Raw genomic sequence first — 14,781 nt, 5'->3', positions numbered from 1 at the left:
GAAGAAATAAATGCCTAACATAGGCGAGTACATCAGGAAGCGGCCTCCTTAAGGAGGTGGGCCACCAAAAAAGAAAAAAACAAATAGAATTTACAAACATGGCAACGTAAGAAGATTCCATTGGGTTCCAATCTTGCTATGCCTTGCAGATCTTCGATATTCCTTCTGCTTTGCTTTTCGAAATGGATGAATGGATTGATCCTTTGCCCTTGTGATCCCTCCAATTGTGGTGACTAGCTATACTCAAGGATCTAATGCACGACGCAGTCATTCGCTTTTTGTCCCTCTTTTGCCTGGACCGCCCTTTCGGGTTTTCAATCCACCAGGACCCCTTTTTTGCCTAAGTCGCCCTTTCGGGTTTTCAACTTAGCGGGTGTACTTTATTTCTTTTTTCATTCTTTTGCCGGATCTTTTCCTTTTCTTTTATTTTTATTTTTGATCAGGTTTATGCGAAGTATTTTTTAACTGCGTCGGCATTCACGGGAAGTGGGAAGTCTTCGCCATCCATAGTTGAGAGGATCATGGCGCCACCTGAGAAGACTTTCTTTACGACATAAGGCCCTTCGTAATTCGGAGTCCACTTTCCCCTAGGATCGTTATGAATAGGCAGGATCTTCTTGAGCACAAGGTCACCAACCTGAAAGTGTCGAGGTCGAATCTTCTTGTCGAAGGCTCTCTTCATCTTCTTTTGATAGGCTTGCCCATGGCATATGGCCGCTAGTCTCTTTTCATCAATGAGGTTCAGTTGATCAAATCTGGTCTGGACCCAATCAGCTTCGCTGAGCTTCACATCTGTTAATACCCTTAATGAAGGAATCTCAACCTCAACCGGAAGAATCGCTTCCGTGCCATATACCAACGAGAAAGGAGTTGCCCCTGTGGAAGTGCGCACCGAGGTACGATAACCATGTACAGCAAAGGGCAACATCTCATGCCAATCCTTATAAGTGACCACCATTTTTTGCACAATCTTCTTGATGTTTTTATTGGCCGCTTCAACTGCGCCATTCATCTTTGGCCGATACGGGGAGGAGTTATGATGCGTAATCTTGAAATTCTCGCATAATTCCTTCATCATCTTATTATTGAGGTTGGATCCATTATCAGTGATAATTCTCTCAGGAACCCCATAACGACAGATTATATGGTGTTTGATGAAGCGAGTAACTACCTGCTTGGAGACATTTGCATAAGAAACGGCTTCAACCCACTTGGTGAAGTAGTCAATAGCGACAAGGATGAAACGGTGTCCATTAGAAGCGGTGGGCTTAATTTCTCCGATCATATCAATGCCCCACATAGCAAACGGCCAAGGAGACGTCAGCACATTCAAAGGAACTGGAGGTACATGAACCCTATCTGCATATACCTGACATTTGTAACATACCACGACATGGTTGAAACAATCATGTTCCAAGGTCGACCAATAGTAGCCTGCTCTCAATATTTTTCTTGCCATGGTATGTCCATTTGCGTGTGTACCAAAGGATCCTTCATGCACCTCTCGCATGATCTCCGCTGCTTCGTGTCTATCCACGCATCTGAGCAACACAGAATCAAAATTCCTTTTGTACAACACACCTCCAGCGATGAAGAACTTGGCAGATAGTCTCTTCAGAGTTTTCCTATCTGAGAGGGAAGCACCCTCAGGATACTCTTGGGTCTCCAGAAATTTCTTAATGTCATAAAACCATGGTTTCTCATCAGGCACATTATCAATGACGCCACAGAATGCAGGTTCGTCCAACCTTTTGATCACAATTGACGGCGCTTCATTGTCCCATTTGACTTTGAACATGGATGCTAAAGTGGCCAAAGCATCAGCCAAGTGATTTTCCTCTCGAGGGATGTGATCGAAGGTGATCTCATCAAAGTATTGAGCCAATTTCACCACATGTTCTCTATAGGGAATTAAATTGGGGTGGCGTGTTTCCCAATCTCCGTTGATCTGACTAATCACCAAAGCAGAATCTCCATAAACTGCGAGATTTTTAATCCTCAAATCAATGGCCGCCTCAATACCATATATGCAAGCCTCGTATTCAACCACATTATTAGTACAATCAAAGCAGATCCTGGCCGTAAATGGAATATGAAAACCTGTTGGAGAAGTAAGCACAGCCCCAATACCGTTACCCAATGCATTAGAGGCACCATCGAACACGAGCGTCCATCGCGCCCCTGGTTCAGGTCCTTCCTCTTGATCTTGACTTTTGGAAGTTTCTGCCACGCACATTATATCTTCATCGGGAAACTCAAAGTACATTGACTGGTAATCGTCCACAGGTTGATGTGCAAGATAATCAGCAATTATACTACTTTTAATGGCCTTCTGAGTAGTGTATTGGATGTCATATTCTGTCAAGATCATCTGCCAACGGGCAATCCTCCCTGTCAATGACGGTTTCTCAAATATATATTTGATTGGGTCCATCTTTGAAATCAATAAAGTAGTGTGAGTCAACATATACTGTCTCAGTCGGCGAGCAGCCCATGCCAAAGCACAGCAAGTTTTCTCGAGTAGTGAGTATCTTGATTCACAATCGGTAAACTTTTTGCTAAGGTAATAAATTGCGTGCTCTTTTCGACCAGACTCGTCATGCTGACCCAGCACACACCCCATTGAATTCTCTAGAACCGTCAGGTACATAATCAACGGTCTACCTTCCACTGGAGGCATGAGGATTGGAGGCTCTTGCAAGTACTCTTTAACCTTATCAAATTCCTTTTGACAGTTGTCATCCCACTCTATTGCCTGGTTCTTTCTCAATAACTTGAAGATAGGTTCACACGTGGCGGTAAGGTGTGAGATGAACCTTGCAATATAATTCAACCTTCCCAGGAACCCACGAACCTGCTTCTCAGTCCTCGGCTCGGGCATCTCTTGTATAGCTTTTACCTTGGCAGGATCGACCTCAATACCCCTTTCACTTACGACGAAACCAAGCAACTTCCCTGATCTCACTCCGAAAGTGCATTTATTGGGATTCAACCTTAACCTGAACTTTCTTAACCTTTCAAACAATTTCTTCAGATGAACCAGGTGCTCTTCTTCAGTATGGGACTTTGCAATCATGTCGTCCACATAGACCTCAATCTCTTTATGAATCATGTCGTGAAACAAAGTCACCATAGCTCTTTGATAGGTTGCCCCAGCATTCTTTAATCCAAACGGCATGACCTTGTAACAAAAGGTGCCCCAAGGCGTAATGAATGTTGTCTTTTCCATGTCCTCGGGCGCCATCTTTATTTGATTGTAACCAGAAAAACCATCCATGAAGGAGAAAACTGAGAACTGAGCAGTATTATCTACCAATACATCAATGTGAGGAAGCGGGAAATCATCCTTCGGGCTCGCCCTATTCAGATCTCGATAGTCGACACACATTCGTACCTTCCCATCTTTCTTAGGTACAGGTACAATGTTGGCGACCCATGGTGGATAAACTGTTACGGCAAGAAAACCTGCATCAAACTGCTTCTGAACCTCTTCTTGGATTTTCTTGGACATATCAGGACGTGTTCTCCTGAGCTTCTGTTTGACGGGCGGAGAATTTTCTTTAAGGGGTAGCCTGTGCACAACAATATCCGTATCTAATCCAGGCATATCTTCGTAAGACCATGCGAAGATGTCAGAATACTCCTTCAACATTCCAATCAACTTTTCTTTCACATTCTCATTCAAAGAAGCCCCTATTTTAACCTCCCTTCTCGTCTCTTCGGTGCCGAGATTCACCGTCTCAATAGGCTCTTGATGCGGCTCGATCACTTTCTCTTCTTGTTTCAACAATCTGGCCAACTCATCAGGCAATTCACAATCTTCTTCATCCCCTTCTTCAGCGGCGTAGATAGGGTTGTCAAAGTCATAACGAGGCATAGCAAGATCGTTGTCAATAGAATCTGGAGGAGAAGTGGATCTGCATGGATTATGATTTATGCTTTATTTTAGAATGGGGGGATGATGATGGATAAGAAACGTTGCCATTTTTTTTTGATTAATTATAAATATAAAAGTAAAAACGAAAGACAGGGAACAAAGTATTTGAATGCAAAAACGTCCTTTTATTAATGATTTTAACATTGAAAAACAACAAATGAGGCCCTACATATGTTCACTGTGTCTTGGGCAGAACACAGGAATTATTGCATGATAAACAAAAACAAACATTATTACTTTTGATCAAGAGCAATTGAGACGATGTCTTCGGATGACCAGTTGAGAAGCTTCTGTCCCGGGACACACGGCTTGATCCATTCTTCAATGTCATAATCACTATCCACATCATCATCAGCAGCACAAATATGATCCTTGACGATGCCAGCACTAGAGAACTTGATCGGAATGAAGGTTCCGGGCTTCTTGAAGGACCCATCAGAAGAACTCTGCCCCAACTGATATCCAATCCCACACTTATCCTGCTTGATTGGTAGATCCAAGACTCGGCCCCATCCTTCAGGATGACCAGATTCAACCACAGCTTTGGCTTCCTTTAGTGAGGACATAGGAGCCTCCAACTTCTTCTTTTCGACATAAGGGATCTTGATAGTCTGGACAGCCTCAAACGCTTGACAAGGTGTTTCGTGGACCTCCCCTTCCACATCAATATATTTGAAAGACGCAAGATGGCTTACCACATGCTCTTCCTCCCCACATATCGTGACTATCTTCCCCTGAGTGGCGAATTTGAGTTTCTGATGCAGTGTGGAAGTCACGGCCCCAGCAGCATGGATCCATGGACGCCCCAGGAGACAACTGTAAGCCGGGTGGATATCCATCACAAAGAAAGTAATAGTGAAGAGTTGAGGACCTATCATCACTGGTAAATCAACCTCCCCAAACACCGACCTCTTTGAGCCATCAAAGGCTCTCACAGTTAATTCGCTTGGCCTTATCTCAACACCAGAATAGTCTAGCCTCATCAAAGACGACTTTGGTAACACATTCAAAGAAGATCCATTATCAACAAGAACACGAGATAGCATGGTCCCCTTGCACTCCACAGATATGTGCAAAGCTCTATTATGTTTTCTACCTTCAGGAGGCAAATCTGCATCAGTGAATCCCAATCCATTTCCAGCATTGATATTAGACACAACCCCTTCAAGCTGATTTACTGAGATCTCAGGAGGGACAAAGGCAGTGCCTAGGAATCTCAATAAAGCATTTCGATGGGTCTCGGAGCATAAGAGCAACTGTAAGATCGAGATCTTAGATTGAGTTTGACTCAATTGGTCAACTACTTTATACTCACTTTTCTTGATGATCTTTAGGAACTCTTCCATCTCTTTGGCCACAGTATCTTCAGAATTGGAGCTTTGCCCCTGGCCCACTGTATCCTCTACCACTCTTTTCCCTTTTGCTTGAGCTAGAGCTTCTGCATCGTCATCACGAGTATTCTGGGGAGGGTTGAAAATACGACCACTTCTCGTCATTCTTCCAATGCCCACAACATTATCAACATCTTCTTTCTCAACCGGCGCTTTAACCTCATACTTGGCCCCTTGGTAGAAAACTTCTCCTCCATAATTCCATGGGATTGCTTTTTCCCTGTTATATGGGACGGGACCAGGAAGTGTAATAACCAAAGGAGGTGCTCTTGTAGGAATTGGAATCTTGGCAGGAGTATACGGGATAGATGCCACATTAACTGCGTTTTCAACCATTTCAGGACGTCGCACACGCTCAAACTGTAGATACCCACTATCCATCAACCGTTGGATCCCATCTTTCACCTTATCACAAACTGATGAAGTGACCATGCAATTAGGACAGAATTCTCCACAACCAGCGTATAGTCTCATCCTCAACAATTCCTTCTTCAATAATGGCAACAATGAACCCAGTTCGGTCACATCCTTAACCAGATGAGTGTCTTCAACAACCTCGATAGCATTTGCCGCGTGGGTTCCATGGGGAGGCATAGGATTCTGCACAACATTAGGTCCTTGAGTAGGAGTAAACTCGATGGCTTTGGAGTCGAGAAGATCCTGGACTTTATGCTTCAACGCTTTACAGTTTTCAATATTATGTCCAGGTGACCCAGAGTGGAACTCACATCTTGCGTTGGCATCCCAATTAGCAGGCAACTTAGCAGGAGTGGTCAAAGTCCTCAATTGGACCAAGTTCAAATCGAGGAGATATGGCAATACTTGTGCGTATGTCATTGGGATCGGATCAAAAGCTCTTTCTGGCAATTTCGGCCGTTGTTGGTACTGACGTGGCTGATACCCTTGTTGTTGATGTTGGAAGGGAGCATTTGGGATAGTCACAGCGGCTACTTGTTGATGAGCCTGATTTCTGCCACTACCATAGTAAGCAGCACTCGTTTCACCTTCTCTTTTCTTAGCAAACCCATTATATGGCTTCTTTCCACCAGCCCCAGAGGAGGAACTAGCAGCACTTGGATTCTGTATTCTACCAGCTTTAATTCCACTTTCAATTCGTTCACCAATCATAACCAACTCGGCAAAACTTGAGGATGCAGAGCAGGCGGAGTAGTATTGACCCTCCAGAGTGTTAGTGAACAGGTCCATCATTTCTCTTTCCAACATGGGTGGCTGGACCCTAGCCGCCAGCTCGCGCCATTTCTGCGCATATTCTTTGAAGGATTCATTAGCTTTCTGGGATAAATTCTGTAACTGAGTGCGATTTGGTGCCATGTCAACATTATACTGATACTGCTTTATGAAGGCATCAACCAGGTCTCTCCAACTTCGGATGTGAGTTCTCTCCAACCTCATATACCATTCCAAGGATGCCCCAGTTAGACTATCTTGGAAGAAATGCATCAACAGCCCCTCATCCTCAGAATAGACATGCATCTTGCGGTAGTAAGCTCGGACATGGGTCTTGGGACAAGTATTCCCCTTGTACTTCTCAAAATCTGGCACTTTGAATTTTGGCGGCACGCGGACACCAGGAACCAAACCCAAGTCATTAATGTCCATACCAAGTCCTTGGCCTTCCATGGCCCTCATCCTTTCCTCCAGTCCTCTGAACAACCTTCCAGCATCATGTGGAAATCCCAACTCACTTTCAGGAAATAGATCCTCATGTCGATCCTCTTCCAACACGGGGATGGCAGCAGCTCTTCTGATTTGTTGTGTGGCTTGTCCTTCAGGAATGGGCTGGGGAGGCCCATAAGGATTACCTTGATTGGTAGCAGGAGGAATTACACCAGGTCCTCCGATCACAGGTTCACCATTGACACGAATATCAGCAGGATTTCTTTGCGGGGGGTCCGCGACAACCTGAGCAACCGTGTCCATCCTGATTCTGAGTTCTTCTTGGCGATCAGCCATGTTTTGCATGACTTCCATGAACTGAGCCATCTGAGCAGTAACCTGAGTTCTCATCTGGATAAGATCGTCCCTTAACTGATCCATTTGCAGTGAGTGATTAGCCCTGGTGTAGTAGCGATGTGTAGGCGGAGGTGCAATTGCTGAAAGGGAAAACTTGATCAGTCAGATAAGAACACCATCTGATGTACCTGTTTGTGCATGATGTGCATGAGGTGCATGTGTGCATATGATGTGAGGTGCCATTTTCAGAGTATCCAAAATATTTAATATTAATCAAGAATGTTTAACAATGTGACAAAAGATAAGCATCAAGAGGAAACAAAAAGGACTCAAATTTCATTAATAATCTCTTTTTGAGTTTGGGCATACCCATACATTGACAAGACAGTTCAAACAACAGAAAAGACAAAGGACCCCATCCAACAAGCCTGGTGGTGGTCATGAAATACAAGCTCAAACACTAATCCATCTTGGTGTAAAACAAAGGTCCTCCTTGTTTAAAGTGCTCGTCGCTCCACTTCTTAGTTTCATCAAACATCTTCTTAGTCACTTCTCGATCTCTTCCTTTGACAAAACTTTGAATCACCACATCTTTGCGAAACAACTGCCCATCTAATATATCACAGTGGGCCACCAAGCTCTCACATCCTTTGCAATCAGGGAGGGTATTCTTTTCAGATGTACTTTCCATTTCTGCTATCTGGTTTCTGAGCTTTGCATTCTCTTCTGTTAGTCGAGCGGAACGGAGATGACTACCTTTGAGTTGTGTCTCCACGGCTAACCTTTGAGTAATTTCCTCTTCAAGCTTCTTCTTGATTGCTACCCTCTGAGCGGTTTCCTCTTCAAGCTTCTTTTTCAAACCCTTTACCTCGGCCCTAGCCTCTTTCTCTACTCTGAGCTTGTGAGCCCTTAAATCTTCTCTGTACTCTTGCTTGAGCTTTTCTTCTGCTTTCTTTACCGCTTCTTCTATAACCCTTTGATGGTCCTCAATGCGAACAGTGGTAACTCTTTCACCCTTTTCAGTTCTAGCCCTTTTTTGAACTCTGGAAGATCCTCCTTTCAGTATTTTAACCTCATGTGCTAATTCAGCCCTTTTCTGATCCACCAAGAAATACTTTATTTTAGCGTCTTCCCCTTTTTCTCGCAACCTGATATTCTCCACATGTACTTGGTTGTATTCCTCAGCTGGTACAGTGGCAGTTAAAATCTCAGGTGGTTGTTCATAGAGAGGGCTAACCTTCGGGAAAGGCAACAGACGCTCCTTAACTCTTTCTTCAACCCATTCAGTATAAGCTTTCTTAGCAATAGCATTCTTTCCCCCCAAGGTAGTTCGGTCTTCTGTATGAATTTTGTTCCACGCACTCCTTACTTTCTCCAAACCATCCGGATCGGTTCCTTTTTCAAAGCAAACGGACTCAAATATCTCTTTATCCAACGGCTTGTCCTTTAGTACAAAACCCAACTGGCGCAGTGCTAGCTTCGGATTATAGTTGATAACTCCTTTTGTCCCTATGAGAGGAACATTGCCAAAACTTCCACATCTGGTTATAACTTGCTCAATGTCCGTTCGGAGGTGATACCAAACAATATCATTTGCAGTAAGTCCCATAATCCTTTGGGGCCACTTCTGTGAATCTCTTGTAGTGACAAATGCTCCACTTTTAGGCAAATGTGAAGAAAACCATTCGTACAGTATTGGCAGACAACCCCCAACTGATCCCTTTTTCCCGTACCTAGAATGGATGGCATAATAAGTGTCAGCCAACAGAGTGGGTACAGGATTTTGATCCATGAAGAGACAAATGGCAGTGAGATCAACAAAATTTGGAATATTCGGGAACATCACTAATCCATAGATCATGACGGCCAGGAGAGCATTGAATTCTTTCCACTTTTCCTTATCAGCAAGGGTTTCAGCTTCCCTCATCAGAAATTTCACATAGAATCCATGGGTCCCACCATTAGGCTTCCAGTTATCCTTAACGTCCTTCATGCTCAAATAAAGAGCACTAGCAATGCGATCCATTTTGGGCTTCTCAGGTGCACACACAAAAGGAACCTTATGTTGAACTTTGATTTGAAGAATGTGTGCATACTCTTCGAGGGTAGGGGCTAGTTGGTAATCTTGAAAGGTAAAGCAACGCAGCTCAGAATCATAAAACTGAAGAAGAGTGTAGAGACCCCACTCATCAATACGAGTAGTTAACATAAGCAGAATGTGGCCATAAGTCTTTCTGAATTCGTCCAAATTTTGCCCAGTAACTCGGGTGCTCAATCGAACCAAAGGTGTTATATCCTCACGGTAGAAACTGCAAGAGAAGGTATGCTTTGTAGTCTTTTTGTTGACGGTCACACTGTTAGCCATTCTTGATGAGAAGTGTTGACTTTGGATACCTGAAAAATGGCATGCATATGAATGTTAATCTCTTTTCTCTTTTTTCTTTTTTTTCTTTTTTTCCTTTTTTGTTTTTTTTTTTTTTGAAATTAAACATGCTATGATGATTATGATGCAATGAAAGCTCCTCCCCACATAGGAGAAGTGTATGTTGCTTCTGAACCAGATCAGATGTTGCAGGATCAAAAGTCCGGCATAGATACCACAAACCCATAAGAACCATAGTCACCAACAGAACAGAACAGTCACCAACGGTACCTGTCATGAATATCCCACCCCACTCACAGGTGAATCTAGGTCAAGGTAGGTCAAAAGGTCTCCAGCGTTAGCAAATCTCCTGAAACACCATCATTGTTGCAAATACATGCCAACAACGGTATCCCATTCGAGTCTCAGCTGGTCGTGGGTCTCATGATCGCAATCAACAGAACCTGACATTCTGTTGGCGTCATGACTATCCACTCTATCCTAGGTATCCTATGTGTTAACTCTGGCCTGGGTATTGGGCCTTTTACCTCATAGAACAACCCACCCAACCTGCAAAACAGACCAGAAGACCCCAAGGAACACAGAATATAATCCATATGCATGATGTGCAAACAGAAATAAACATGATATGCACGCAGAAAAGTAAACATGTAAACATATATACAAGGTATAGACATAAAAACAAATAAACACCCAGTAAATAAACAAACAAACGCAGGCTAGGATCGATTCACTAAGGATGGACCAGCAACAGGTCTATCAACGTCCCCAGCAGAGTCGCCAGCTGTCGCTACCGCGAAAAATGGAATCAGAGTCGCCACTAATATATTTATCCCATAAGGGAAAGGAATACCAGGAAACCTAACTCAAACAAGAACAAGGTCTTTCGACCAGAGAACAGGGCACAGGAGTCGGTTACGCGAGGGGAAGGTGCTAGCACCCCTCACGCCCATCGTACTCGATGGTATCCACCTATGTTTGTCTCTTATCTAAAGGGTGTATCTATGTCTAAACCTAAATGCGAAATGAATGCAGAATGTAGGGAAAATAAAGAATTATACTCGCACGGGCCCTACCCCGCTGCCTACGTATCCTTTTCAGGAATCAGAGAAACCGTAGCTCGGCTAAAGATTTTCTGTTTGTTTTGTGTTTTTTAATTGAACAGCGGTTAAGGTCGCAATCCACGTTGCTCGACCTTTGGAGACTTACACGCCTACTTTGGAATGGACTTAACTTGTTCTTAAGCGCCTAACAAGGCAAAAGAATGAACTTGGGTTTGTGTTTTTTATGTAACTACATGATGAACAAAACCCAATACAAGGTTTCGCACCACTTCGTCACTTTGTTTTAATTCGAGCCTTTATTAAGTGTTTTAAATGTTTTTGGTTGGGTATTTTTTAAGGGAATTTACTTTGCGATTAGAATCACATAAAATGTATAATGATTGAGAAGCAGATTAGGGAATGAATCCCACTCACTTCTATCCCATTATATAATGTTCAAGAAACAGATTAGGGAATGAATCCCACTCATTTCTATCCCATTAATTAATGTTTGAGAAACAGATTAGGGAATGAATCCCACTCATTTCTCTCCCATTAAGTAGTGACTGAGACACAGATTAGGGAATGAATCCCACTCATTTCTATGCCACTAAGTGATTGAGAAACAAATTAGGGAATGAATCCCACTCATTTCTCTATCACTTTCTTAATGTGATTCGCATCTTTATTTATTAATGTTTTAAAGTTGAAAAGGAAAAAGAATGAACAAGGGAACTAACCTATTCTCTAATCTAAGTTATTCTAATCTAAGTCTAATGGCCCTAAGGTCAAGGATAACTATCCTAACCTATCTCAATTCCTCTTAACAAAGAAGGGAGAGTCTAAGGGAACATGGCAAAAGAATGGAGTTACAACTCCAACAAGATGAGAAGAGAGCCCTAGGGCAGTAGCAAACCAAGGAAATAAGTGTCCTAAATTAAACACAAAAGCCATATGGCACTACACGAAAATATTCACAAAGAGCTACCAAAGTATCGCATAAATCGTCACTTAACAGTTAGCGAACGAACATCCATTAATCGAAACAAAAAGCGAATGAAAACATGAACAAAGCTTAAAGTCAGTAGCAATTAGTTCATTTGTAGGTCTAATACCTCACACCAATCTTATGTTAGTCAACTAGCTTGAAGCAACACAAAGTTCTAACAAAAACTAGACAAATCTAGGTCAAAATTAGTTAGTAAGTTCAAATGGTGAATGAAGTTAGGAAAATGCAATCAAATGATGGAAATCAGTAGCTAATAACCTCTAATAGGTGTCTAAACAATCATGGAATCAAGTCACAAAGTTTCATACAAAATTATAGGTCATTTGTACAAGTTATGGTGCAATCGTTAACCAAAGGTGAGTTATTTACAAGTGAGAAAGAAAAATCAAGTAAAATAAGAAAACATGACTAAAAAAAAATCAACTCCAGGTCCTAGGACCTCTAAACATACCTAATTATATGTACAAAAAGTATCTAAGTCAATTGCATAAAGGCAAAGCAAATTATAGGTCAGATTCACATGGTTATCCGTTTAGGAACGTACATAAATCGGGTATAGAAAATCTAATGAAAACCTAACCAAAACATAGAATTAGACTTTTATCTTTTTCACACCATATGGTATATGAGTCTAATGATATCATACAAAAAATGGCAATTAGATTCTACTCCTAAGGTATTAAACAAAATTAATTTGCAAAACATATCAAACTTAAAAAGAAAATGAACATGTTGAAGGAAAGGATTTTTTAAACATAGAAAAAACAATTTCTAAAAATCTAAAAAAATACTAAAAATATCTGCACACCTAAATCTATCTAAAATGTATTTTTATTGATTTTTTATTTGAGTAAAAACAAGTTTATGAATCAAAAGCTAAGTGTAAAACAAGATTGAAATAAAACCTAAATCTGCTTAACAGGGGGTGCATTGGCAATGTGTATATGAACAAGAATCACTATGAAGGCGCACAGGCCCAAATACTAGGAGGTGCAGAAAGCGAATGTGTACTAGGCCCATACGCAAATCAGGGGCGTGGCCCATCAGCAAACAAACACATTTCCCTCTTTATTTGTTTCAGCAATCATTTATTTCATTTTTATTATTACCAGCATGCATGTACTATGGTATTTATTATCTAAAACATGACATGAAACGAAAAAAAAAGGGACAACACATCAATTGGGCAATCTCATTTTAAGTGAGAAAGAGACAAAAAATAACTTGCATCCAATCACACACCGACACGCAGCATTCTAATTATATGAATAAAGCCAAAATTCCCAACCAAATGGGAGCAACACCAATCACACACCTGCCACGTACCCTGAACCGGAGCCCCACCATGCTCAACACAAACAGACGCCGGAGCCCAGCTCCGGTCGTCTTCTCCGTCAACCACCGGCGCCGCTCATGAACAAAGTGACCAGAAATCATGAAAGCTTATACCTTTTAACTCGCTTTTTCGTGCTAATCACAGATCCGGTGTTAGATTTTATTAATCTTATCTCTATCATGCAAGCCAAAGGCATCAAGTGAACCCTAACCTTCACAAGTTCCACTAATGCACACAAACGTGGTATCAAAATAATCCTCATGATTCAAAGATCCCAAATACGCACTTCATACGTTCACCACGCAGACCGGATTCATATTCAAAGCACGCAAATTCATGCACAATATGCAACACATACAACGAAAACATGGCGGTCTAATTGTCCTAACCCAATCCCTGATGACGGGTTCCAGGCCTATATGCTTCTAAAGCCAAGGAAGGAATCACTTACTTGCAGAGTATTGATCAAGATTTGTAGAGATGATCGCTTCCTTTGTTCTTTGATGATGACGAATGCGAAGGTCTTGCTATGCGTATTCTTGCGAGAAAACGAACTTAGATTCGACGAAGGTCTTGTATCTTGGAAGTAATGATGATCATGATTGTGTCGTGAGGAAGGTGATGGTGATGGTAGCGTGAAGAGGATGAGTGTTGTTGAAGCTTGAGGAGTAACAATGGAAGATCTTGAAGCTTGAAGGTTAACGTTTTGTGTCGGTTATCTCATGGTTGAAGAAGATGATGAAGAGAGTATATTGATGGTTATGGAAACAGTTATGGAATCTGTTAGAGAGGGAATTGGAGTGTGGTGAGAGTGAGAGTGAAAAATGAAGTCGTGTGTGTTGCGAAACCGTGAAAAGAAAATTGTCCTCTGAAATGTGAAGTGTGAATGGTTTATATATGGAGAGAGTGTATGGAGCTTATGGTGGTGTGTGTTGCATTGTATTTTTTCTTTTAAGACTTAATGAACGAGTTTATATATTTGCGGTAGGTTTCCCTTGGTACTTTCATGTACTCAGTGAGATGCATGACCGATTATGGCAAGTGAACAATGCTGGGATTCCATGCAATATTGACCGAAACATGTTCATGGCTCCACTTTTACACCCATATAACTCTCTCCTCACTTCATCATTTATTCTGATCTTATGCTCAAATGGAAGAGGGTGTTGGATAGAAGAAGTATGATGTTGAGAGTTCCTCGAGAGAGTGCCTGGAAGCATGAGCAAAACGACCTCAATCATGGTATGTCGCAGCTGAAGTGTCGCGTGCGCAAAGCCTTGCATGGATACCAGCCAAATGCAGTTTCAGCATGTGACTTTAAAGCTCAATAGATTGGAAACCAAACGTCCAAATTGCGTGTTTCTTGTCTTAATAGAGAGAGGGCATGGCATGGAACATGTTGATACTTCATTATGATCCTGAAGGTGTTCGTAGAGCCTAGAAAAATGGTTTGGAAACGGAATACCACGTGCTCGATAAATTGCTTGCGCTTGCCTTGTACTGGTGCCTACGCCTTGGCCAAAGTGTGACTCAGTGAGGTCACGACTTTAAGGCGTCGTAAATGACTCAATAGACACCCAATTTTCTCAATCCTTGTTTCAACGGATAGGGGACATGGAGGAGAGTAAATTGAAGTTAGACTTGACTCCATATGTTGCTTGAAATTCTCTATAAAGGACCTCAAAAACTGCACACCACGTGTTTGTTA

At 42.0% G+C, this 14,781-nt stretch overlaps 2 protein-coding genes across 2 annotated transcripts; both read right to left on the bottom strand.

The window, feature by feature from the left end:
* Window positions 1–445: 445 nt before the first annotated feature.
* On the bottom strand, window positions 446–7,386 carry LOC131629557 (uncharacterized). Its single transcript, XM_058900361.1, has 2 exons — window positions 4,175–7,386; window positions 446–3,917 (listed from the first exon to the last, which is right to left on the bottom strand). Exons 1-2 carry the CDS (start codon window positions 7,384–7,386, stop codon window positions 446–448), a joined length of 6,684 nt encoding a protein of 2,227 aa, XP_058756344.1.
* An 882-nt stretch (window positions 7,387–8,268) lies between these two features.
* On the bottom strand, window positions 8,269–9,667 carry LOC131629474 (uncharacterized). Its single transcript, XM_058900285.1, has 3 exons — window positions 9,362–9,667; window positions 8,471–9,280; window positions 8,269–8,358 (listed from the first exon to the last, which is right to left on the bottom strand). Exons 1-3 carry the CDS (start codon window positions 9,665–9,667, stop codon window positions 8,269–8,271), a joined length of 1,206 nt encoding a protein of 401 aa, XP_058756268.1.
* Between the last annotated feature and the right edge of the window lie 5,114 nt (window positions 9,668–14,781).

This window comes from Vicia villosa, linkage group LG1 (assembly GCF_029867415.1).
Source record: "Vicia villosa cultivar HV-30 ecotype Madison, WI linkage group LG1, Vvil1.0, whole genome shotgun sequence".
Lineage (NCBI taxonomy): Eukaryota > Viridiplantae > Streptophyta > Magnoliopsida > Fabales > Fabaceae > Vicia > Vicia villosa.
This window is presented reverse-complemented; position numbering and strand designations above follow the sequence as displayed.